Source organism: Nannospalax galili, unplaced genomic scaffold (genome assembly GCF_000622305.1).
Source record: "Nannospalax galili isolate Female #2095 unplaced genomic scaffold, S.galili_v1.0 scaffold809, whole genome shotgun sequence".
NCBI classification, from domain to species: Eukaryota; Metazoa; Chordata; class Mammalia; order Rodentia; family Spalacidae; genus Nannospalax; species Nannospalax galili.
In genome coordinates, this window is record NW_008360015.1 from 2585786 (window position 1) to 2596289 (window position 10504).

At 46.8% G+C, this 10504-nt stretch overlaps 1 protein-coding gene across 7 annotated transcripts in view; it reads left to right on the forward strand.

Moving 5' to 3' along the window:
• The window catches only part of Zscan25 (zinc finger and SCAN domain containing 25), a 36014-nt gene extending 28881 nt beyond the window's left edge, over positions 1 to 7133 (forward strand). For 5 of the 7 annotated variants that reach the window (XM_029559108.1, XM_008824071.3, XM_029559109.1 and 2 more), the window contains one exon: positions 5205 to 7132. In XM_029559108.1, the coding sequence (XP_029414968.1) occupies positions 5205 to 6037 (833 nt within the window). In that variant the 3' untranslated portion in view covers positions 6038 to 7132. Of the gene's footprint in view, positions 1 to 5204 lie in introns of all 7 variants that reach the window. The other 2 variants (XM_029559111.1, XM_029559107.1) reach the window with 2 other exon arrangements.
• The last annotated feature ends 3371 nt before the right edge of the window (positions 7134 to 10504 follow it).

Consider the following 10504-nt stretch of genomic DNA (forward strand, 5'->3'; position numbering starts at 1 on the left):
GTTTTGTTTCTTAATCTATTCAACTAGTCTGTGTCTTTTGACTGGGGAGTTCAGTCCATTGATATTTAAAGTTAATAATGAAAGATGTGTATTGATTCCTGTCATTTTAGTTCTGTTCATGTTCTTGATATAGCTGTGCATTTCCATAGTTATACCTTCATTAAGTTTCTTTCCATAACCCCTTGGGTATAGTCATTCCTTTCTTCAGCTCTTTGTATTGTTTCAAGAACTCTCTGAAGGGCTGGTTTTGTGGACATGAATTCTCTCGGCCTATTTATGTCAAGGAAGATTTTTCTTTCCCTTTCGACTATAATAGACATTTTGGCTGGGTAAAGTAATCTGGGTTGGCATTTGTGGTCATTTAGAACTGGGAATACTTTGGCCTCGGCTCTTCTGGCTTTCATAGTTTGCACTGAAAAGTCAGCTGTAATCCTGATGGGTTTCCCTTTATTTGTGACTTGTTGTTTCTCTTTTGCAGCTTTCAGTATTGTCTCTTTTTTTTTTTTTTTTTTGTACGTTTAAGTGTGAGTTTCTTTTCTGGTCCTATTTGGTGTTCTGTGTGCTTCTTGTATTTGTATGGGCATGTCTTTCTTTAATTTGGGGTAATTTTCTTCTACAATCCTGTTGAACATCTGGTCCATATCATTATCCTGAGATTCTTCTCCTTTCTGTATGACTGATTCATAAGTTTGGTCTCTTTATGGTGTCACACAGTTCCTGCATATTCCATTCTTATGTTTTCTTAAATTTCTCATAATCTTTGCTTGATTGGTCTAGTTTGTCCACTTTATCTTCCAGTCTTGATACTCTGTTTTCCATTTTTTTCATCCTATTGGTGAGGCTTTCTGCTGTCTTTTCTAAGTGGCTTACTGAGTGTTTCACTTCCTTCTTCATTTCAGCCCGAGTATTCTTCAATATTTTTTAACTCTTTTCTGAATTCATTCAGAAGTTTATCCCTATCTTCCTTTAGTTCTTTATTTGTTTTTGTGTTCTTTAATTTCACTTTCTTCTTCATTTTAGACTGAGTAGTCTTCAATATTTCTAACTCTTTTCTGAATTCATTCAGAAGTTTATCCCTGTCTTTCAGTTCTTTGAGTTTTTTTTTTTTTTTTTGGTTTGTGTGTTCTTTAAATTCAATGAATTCTTTTATCATGTTTATAACTGTTCTTTTGTGTTCCCTGTCCTGTGTTATCTCTAGGGGATTCTTATTGTACTCCTCTAGAGGACTGTTGGTACTTGGTGGTATATATTATTTTGGTTTTTCATGTTATTTTTTCTCTCTGACTTTGACATGTGGATTTCTTTTCTAGTTTCTGATTCTTGTGTGAGACTCAAGCCTTCCTTTGTTGAGTTTAGGTCTGCTTCTTTTTGTAAACTTTATGTGCCTTTGTGGTTTACTTGTTGGGCATGAAAAGCTGGTTGGTCTAGGCTTCAAGTTCTCTCTTTTGATTTTATATTGGAGTGGCCAAATTGCTTTGTCTTGCTGCTCAGGAGTTCCCACAGAGGCCCAAGTCTGCTGAGGATCAGATGCTCTCAGGCTTTCTCCTAAGGTCTGGATCCCTCCAAGAAAAATGCTGGCCTCAGGAATTTGGGGGCTGGGCTGGCCTGGGAGCAGAGCCCAGGAAAGATACTGGCCCCAGGAAGCTGGTGTCTGTGCCACCCAGGGTTGCAAACAGAGGTGGGGGCAGGAAGGGGCCCCAGGTCTCTTGGGGACTACTGGGAAGAATTAGGTTGGTCTGGATGCAAAGGATCAGGAAGCAGTGGGGATTCTGGGCCAAGAGGCAAGAGGTCAGTCAAGGGGTCTGGGGTGCCAAGACAAGAAATGGGCCATTGCCCAGACTAGGAGGAGAGATGGGATGGGGAGCTGGGAGGGTGAATGAGGCTGGGGGAGTCAGGTGCAGTGGGTGCTGGGAAGATACCCAGGCAAGATGCAGGCCCCGGGAAGCTGGTTGCTGTGCCATGCAGGGAAAAGGAAAGTGGGGGTGGGAAGAGGCCCCAAGGGCTCCTGGGGACCAGGAAAGACGCTGACCCCAGGAAGCTGGTAGCTGTGCCATCCAGGAATGCAAAGGGAGGTGGGGCTACATTTTTGGTCTTTTTGAGAGAGGGGGGTCTCCCTATAGCCCCAGCTGACTTGGAACTCACTATGTAGACCAGGCTGGCCTTGAACTCACAGTGATCCACCAGCCTCTGCCTCCCAAGTGCTAGGATTAAAGGCATGCACTAGCATGCCTGGTGTAATTTACTTTTAAATATTCTTTTTTCCCTTTTTCCTGACAGTACTGACTAGGATTGAACCTAGGGTCTCCTAAATGCTAGGTGGGTGCTCTACCACTGAGCTACAATCTCAGCTATAACTATCCTTGTTTTTTGTTTTATTTTGTTTAGTTTTCAGTTATGTACTACTTTTTTTTTTTGAGACAACATCTCCCTGTGCAGTCCAGGCTGGCCTTGAACTGTGATCCTCCATGCTAGGATTACAGCTGTGTGCCACCATACCTGGTTAGTTTTTTTTTTTTCTTTTAAGTTTATTTTTATTTTATGTGTGCGAGTGTTTTGCCTGCATGTATGTAAAGTGCTCCTGTGTTGTATAGTGCCCTCAGAGACTAGAAGAAGGCATTGGATCCCCTGGAACTGTAGTTAGAGATAGTTGTTGTCACTATATGGGTTCTAGGAACTGAACCTGAGTCCTTTACATGAGCAGCCAGTACTCTTAATCATTGAAGCATCTCTCTGGACCCTTTCCTTTTTTGAGTTATTTGTTTATTTTTGGTTTTTCTTTCCTCCTCTTCCTCTTCCTCTTCCTCCTCCTTTTTTGTTTGGAGACAGGGTCTCCCTGTAGGCCTGGCTGGCTGGGAACTTGCTGTGTTGACCAGTCTGGCCTTAATCTCACAGAGATCCTCCTGCCTCTTTCTCCCAAGTACTGGTACTAAAGGGATGTGTCACCATGTCTAGCAAGCTGTTTTTGTTTTATGTATATGAGTGTTTTGCCTGCATTATGTAGTATACCACATATATATAATGCCTGTGGAGGCCAGAAGAGGCCATTGGATAATTGAACTGGAGTTGCAGATGGTTGTTAGCCTCCATGTGGGTGCTGGGAACTGAACCCAAGTCCTCTGCAAGAGCAGTAAGCTCTTAACTGCTCAGCCATCTCTCCAGCCATCCTTCCATCTTTTTATCTTCCAATGGTCTTGGCTTAAGGTCTCTCTCTCCCTTTGAATACCACTTATGTCTGTGTTTTGTTTCCTCTTAGTCTCTTTGTTCCCAAGGCCTTTTTTCTCTTTTCTTTCTCCCCCTTCTCAATAAGTTTTGTTTGTCTGGCATCAGAATGAGGACAGTGGCTTTTGAAGTCTGTTTGGTCCTGATAGCTGTGCCCATGCAGAGCTGTTAGGACAGGCAGGCTGGGCTCATTCATTCAACTGGCAGTGACAAGCATCTCCCCATAACAGTCACCCATTAGGCTCCATTTGACTGGCACCCGCTTTGGCAAAGGGAGTAGGTGAACAGGGCCAGGGAGCTGAGAAGTTGAAGCATTCCCATTACGAGGATGGGTTTGTAATCATTTGGTGAAGCCAGAACACGTAGATGAATATAAATTAGCATCTGTAACATGGCCAAACATCAGTAAGTGCATGGTAAGTGAGGGCCAGCTGGCTGTGGTAATGGAGAAGCAGCCAGGAGAGGAGACTCACTAGACTCTGTTCTTAATAGAAATTGAATTAGATGTGTGTGTATGAGTGATATGTGTGCACATGTATGTATGTATGCACATGCCTGTGTGCACATGTGGAGGCCAGAGGAGGGTGTTAGGTATCTTTTTTTAACCTCTCTGCCATATTCCTTTGAGGCAAGGTCTCTCTAAACTCAGAGCTTGAGTTTTTCAGGTAGACTAACAGCTAGAAAGCCCTAGTTAATGCTCCCGTCTCCACTCTCTAGCCCCTAATGTTGGGATTACAGGTAAATGTGAGACCATGTGAGGCTTGTTATGTGGGTGCTGGGATGGTTGGGCAGCAAGTGCTCTTGACCGCTAAGCCATGCCTCCAGCCCCACTGAGCTAGATTTTTGAGAAAATGAAAGTTTTGTGGGGAGGCTTTAAAATCTGGCAGGGTATTCAGTAACAAGGCAGGGAGGTGGGAGAAATGAAGGCAGATTTGAGTTTAGGGTCCACGGAAGTGAAAGGTCTTGAGAGAGTCAAAGGGAAAAAAGAGGAGCCATTAATGGGACATACTTGGCAGCTGTGTCCCGTGACACATACCTGTAATGCCACACTTGTGAGGCTGTGGTGGGAAGATCATATGAGTTTGAGGCCAGCCTGGACTACAGAGTGAGACCCTGTCTCCAAAGACAAAACATAAAACCAAACTAGCAATAACAAAATTGTTTAATGGCTACATTTGGAGGCCAAGTTCTAATGCATGAATTTCCTTGGGGAGTCACTGTTAGAAAAAGGCCAGGTAGAAAAGGAAAGCTGAGATGCATGGTCCTTGGGAGCTGAGGTGGGACAGTGGGCCTTGAGGCTTGAGGAAGAGTGTCATAGAAGAGCTAGCCCGTGTGGAAGCAATGGGTTCCCCAGGGGAGACATCCCCCAGTTCCCGGAATGTGGATGAGGTATCAATAGCAACATGGCCATACACAGCCGTGAGGGGCCCCAAAGGGAGGGACGGAGCCTCTAGGTCACTAGGCGCCTCTGAACAAGGCGAGTTTCTGACTTTAATAGGTTTTAGGGGATGTGTGTGTGTGTGTGGATGGGGAGGGGGGTGGTTAAGTTCCATACCGCATGACCTTGTCTGATTTAGCCCACATGAACTCTGGCATGGAGCAAGGCCCTGGATAAGGAGCTTACATTACAAGGCTCTCTACAGCTTGGGTATCAGGGGGAGCTGTAATGTTACAGCAGTTCTCTGTAGCTGCTAGAGTAGGGGAGGTAGGGAGGGGAAGAGAAGGGGGAAAGGGGGAGAGGAAAGAGAAGAGCTGGAGAAGATAAGAGAGGAGAGAGGAGAGAAGATAGAGGAGAGGGGAAGGATGGGGGAGAGGGGATGAGTCATTAGGGAGAGAAAAGAGGGTAGAGAGAAGAGAGGAGCGGGGAGAGGAAGGAAGGGGGGAGAGAAAAGAGGAGGAAGGGGGAGATTGATTTTGGGGATAGAGAAAGCAGTTAGCTCTGTTACCTGATGTTCCTCACAGACTGTTGCTCCTTTGCCATGCAGGTGCTGGCAGCAAGGAGGAGGAGGCCAAACCCCAGCAGGAAGACCTTAAAAGGGCCTTTGTTGGGTTAACATCTGATGGATTTGGAGAAGCTGCCATCCAGGTTCCTGGGCCAGCAGGCACTTGTGTGCAGGAGCCTGGGGGCTCTGGGTCCATTCTACCTGGGCATCCGGCTCCCCAGCAGGGGATCCATCCCCTGCCGGATGCCCTCAACACCCACAATTCCTTCTGGAAGCCTTTCCAGTGTCCAGAGTGTGGGAAAGGCTTCAGTCGCAGCTCCAACCTGGTCAGGCACCAGCGAACCCACGAAGAGGAGAAGTCGTTCGGCTGTGTGGAGTGTGGGAAGGGTTTTACCTTGAGGGAGTACCTCACCAAGCATCAGAGGACCCACCTGGGCAAGAGGCCCTACGTGTGTGGTGAGTGCTGGAAGACCTTCAGCCAGAGGCACCACCTGGAGGTCCACCAGCGCAGCCATACAGGGGAGAAGCCCTACAAGTGTGTGGACTGCTGGAAGGGCTTCAGCCGCAGGCAGCACCTGCTGGTGCATCGCAGGACCCACACCGGGGAGAAGCCTTACACCTGCGAGTGCGGCAAGAGCTTTAGCCGAAATGCCAACCTGGCAGTGCACCGGCGTGCCCACACTGGGGAGAAGCCCTATGGCTGCCAGGTGTGTGGCAAGCGGTTCAGCAAAGGGGAGAGGCTGGTGCGTCACCAGAGGATCCACACCGGTGAGAAGCCCTACCACTGCCCAGCCTGTGGGCGGAGCTTCAACCAGCGTTCCATCCTCAACCGGCACCAGAAGACCCAGCATCGCCAGGAGCCCCCTGTGCAGTGAGTGCACCATGGGGAGAGACAGCCCTGCCACGGGGTCACTTTGATTGCACTGAGGGACTTGGGCAGTACCCAGTGAGGGACTGTAGATATCCTCAAACACAGGATAAGGGCAGAGGCCTATGTGGAGGGCTTCTGAAGGGGCCTTGCTGCCCACCCTCCCACCTAGGGGGTGCTGACAGTTATATCCCCCAATACACAGTGAGGTTTTGGGACTCACCTCCTGAGCAAGTTTGGAGGTGAGGGCAGAGTTTTGTTACATGTTGGTAGCTTGAAGCCAATTTTTCTTTTCTTTTCTTTGAGACAGGGTATCACGTAATCCAGGCTGGTCCCAAACTTGCTATATAGCTGAGGATGACCTGGAACTTCTGGTCCTTCTGTCTCCATCTCCTGAGCACTGGGATTACAGGAGAGGGCTATCCATGCCTGCTTTATGTTATGGAAATGGAACCTAGGGCTTCATGCATGCTAAGTGGGGGCACTCTACCAACTGAGTTAACTTGCCCAGTCCTAAGCTCATTTTTCTGAGGTTTCTGTCCTGCTTGTGAGATCTTTAGCTCAGTCTCTCCCCCTCCCCACTTCTTTTCCACTTTACAAATATTTATTCAATACCAGTTGTGCTCCTGGCTCCAGGAATACCACAGTGATCAGGACAGGTGCGATCTTGGAGCTTGTGAACACAGCAGGAACAGAACAAATATTCCAAAGCTTGTGTCATCGTTGTAAGTGCTACGTTAGAACCTTGCTGCCCTCCTTGGCCGGCCTGCCTGTGTGGGATCTCGCCACCTTCGCCTCAGCTGGGACTTCTCTCCTGCAGCTTGGTTTATTTGCTTCCTTTATAGCCCCGGTTGTCTTGGACTGGCAAACCCACCCTCATCTGTACCCCACCCACCATTGTTCCTCGCATTGTAACCACAGCCATTAGGAAATTAATATTTTGCTACAGGTCACTGAATAAACATCAGAGTATTTTAAGAAAATATTAACCTCTCTGAAAATATCTGATAATCTGAATTGGAAAGATAAACTAGTATTAATGCCTTATGTTTGATGGCATTTTAGTTTATATCATTCCCCCCTCCCCCCCGGCCTTATATCACACATTGCTAGGTAAGTGCTGTAAGACTGAGCTATCTCTTCAGTTCTTTTTTTTTTGGTCTTTTTGAGACAGGGTCTCCTGTAGCCCCAGCTGTCCTGGAACTCACTATGTAGACCAGGCTGGCCTCGAACTCATAAAGATCCGCCTGCCTCTGCCTCTAGGATTAAAGATGTGTGCCAGTCCCCCTTCCCCCTTTAAAAAAAAAAGATTTTGTGCTGGGCGTGGTGGCAAGCCTTTTATCCCAGCACTTGAGAGGCAGAGGCAGGCTGATCTTTGAGTTCAGGCCAGCCTGGTCTACATAGGTAGTTTCAGGCTAGCCGGGGCTACAGAGAAACCCTATCTCAAAAAGACCAAAAAAAAAATGCTTTTGAGGAAGGGTCTTGATAAGTTCCCCAGGCTGGGCTTGCAGTTGCTCTGTAGTCCCAGCAGGCCTTGAACTTGTACTCCTGCTTTAGCTCTGGAATAGACGGGATTGTACCTTTGCACTTCCATTCCAAGCTATAAAATAACTTCTGTGTTCTCATCTGAGTCATCCTGTAAGTATTTACTGAGGTACCTACTAGGAGCTCTGATGGGTACTCAAGATGCATCAGTGCATCAGATAGAGGAAAACAAAACCCTGAGCTTAGGCTGTAGAGATGGCTCAGTGGTTGTCTTTTTGAGACAGGGTCTCCCTGTAGCCCCAGATGTCCTGGATTCACTATGGAGACCAGGCTGGCTTCGAACTCACAGAGATCCCCCTGCCTCTGTCTCCGGAGTGCTGGGATTAAAGGCATTTGCCACCACGCCCGGAAAGATGGCTCAGTATTTTAACAGCTCTTGCTTCTCTTGCAGAGGACTGGAATTTGTTTCCCAGCACCCACATTTTTTTTATGAGTATATTGCCTGCATGTATGTAAGTGTACCTGTATTATGCAGTGCCTATGGAGGTCAGAAGAGGGTGTTGGATCTCCTGGAACTGTAGTTATGAACGGTTGTTAGTCAGCGTGTGGGTGCTAGGGATCAAACCTGGGTCCTCTAAGAACAGCCAGTGCTTTTGACTGCTCTTGAGCCATCTCTTCAGCCCCCATAAATAAATCTTAAACAGTAGAGAGATGAAAAATCAGTGGAGAGAAGTGAAAGGAGCAGAGAGAAATGAGTGCATGTGTACCTCCTTATGCTCGGCCCCCTCTCCAGATGTGTGCAGTCCAGGACCTGCCCCCCTGCCTAGGGAATGGTGGTGCCCACAGTGGGCTGTTTTCCCACATCAATTAACATGTAATCAAGACAATCTTTTGTAAACATGCCCACAGGCCAACGTGATATAGATAATCCCTCCTTAATGATTCTCTTCCCTGGTGAGTCTAGATTGTGTCAAGTTGACAAATCTAGGCATCACACCAACTGAAGATGAGATCAGAGAACCCATTTTACATGTGAATGCTGATTCAGGGAAATAAAGAAGTTTGTAGGCATTATAAATATAATGGTAAGCTAGGGGCTGGGGAGGTGGCGCAGCAGGCAAAGTGCTTACTGTGCAAGTGTGAGGACCAGGGTTTGTCTTCAGCACCCACATAAAAGCTGGGTGAGCATAGGGGCCCCTCCTATATTCCCAGCATGGTGGAAACGGGATCCCCGCACCAAGCATGCTAGTCAGCCTTGCTGAAACCGAGCTTTGGGTTCAGTGAGACACCATGTCCCAGTACATAAGGTGGCAAGTGATCGAAGCAGAATGCCAACCTTGGTCTTCCAGATGTATGCTTATGCACATGTACCTGCACACACGTGTGTCCACATATGTGCCCACACATGTGAACACATGCAAAAAAGGCAATGTTACTGTTTACAGTTTTTTATATTACTTTGCTGCTGTTAGAGGATTTTCTTGCTTGTAGCAAGATTTTTTTCTCCAAAAAAAAAAATTTTTTTTTTTTCCGGAGCTGAGGACTGAACCCAGGGCCTTGCGCTTGCTAGGCAAGCACTCTACCACTGAGCTAAATCCCCAACCCCCAAAATTGTTTTTACATATTAATTTGTGTGTGTATGCATGTGAGTTATGCATGCATGTACCCATGCATATGCGTGAATGCACCTGCCGCTGTGGTGCATGTATAGAGGTCAGAGAGCAACTTTCAGGAGTCACTTCTCTCCTACCATGGGATCGAGCTTAGGTTGTCAGGCTTGATGTGATGAGCCTTCTTACTGGCCCTTGCTGGAAAAATTCCGAGAACTAACTAGTATGCATGCACTGGGTGCTGAGTATCTTATGACAGTGAACTGTTAAAATTGCAAGCTGTGGTTTGTTTCAAGGTGCCTCTGAATATATTTTGCTAAGATTTGATTTTCCATTTAGCACTGTAAATAGCTGAGTGGGGACTCAGGAAGTGGCTCAGTTGATAAAGCATGCTGTGAAAGCTGAGGACCGGAGTTTGACCCTTAGAACCCAGGTAAAGTGGAGAGTACTGCTGCATGTTCACAATCCCAAGGCTTGGAGGCAGAAACAGGTAGATCCCTGGGGTTGCTAGCTAGCCAGCCCCGAGTAACAGGTGAGCTTAAGGCTGGTGAGAAAGCCTTCAGAAAGCAAAGATGCTGCGAGGAAGACGGGGGAGTTGTATCCCTCAGTCCATTTTGATTTTATTGTTTGAGACAGGGTCTCTCTGTAACCCCAGCTGACCTGGAACTCACTAGGTAGACCAGGCTGGCCCTGATCTCACAGAGTGCTGCTTGCCTCTGCTTCCCAAGTGTTGGGATTAAAGGAGTGTGCCACCATGCCCGGCTTCAATCCACTTTGAAACACATGGCTTTATAAACCCACTTTTTGGCAGGCAGCCATGGAACTTAATTTTTTTAAAAAAATTATGGGGTTGAAGAGATGGCTTAGTGGTTGAGCATTGTCTGCTCTTGCAGAGGACCTGGGTTCAGTGCCTAGCACCTACATGGCATCTAACAACTGTCCATAACTCCAGTTTCAGGGGATCCAACATCCTCTTCTGGCCTCTACAGGCTCCTGCATGTACATGATGCACATATACTCACAGAGACACATGCACTAGGGAGGCAGAGGCAGGTATCCCCTGTGAGATTTAGGCAAGCCTGGTCTACATAGTGAGTTCCAGGTCAGCTGGGGCTACAGAGAGACCCCGTCTCAAACAAAACAAACCAAAATACACACAAAAAAAGTCTTAAAAAATTATTTGTGTGTGCGTGTGTATTGGATGACACTATTCTTACCAGGGAGTCATGAACAAATGTCTACTCACCCTAGATAGGAAACTGACAGACCAAAGTAACAAAACTGCCCAAATCCAGTTCATTGAACCAATGAGTTTATTGTGGTTAATATAGGAATGCAGGTTAGGGGTTACTTACAGGAGCAGAAATGACTCAAAGACA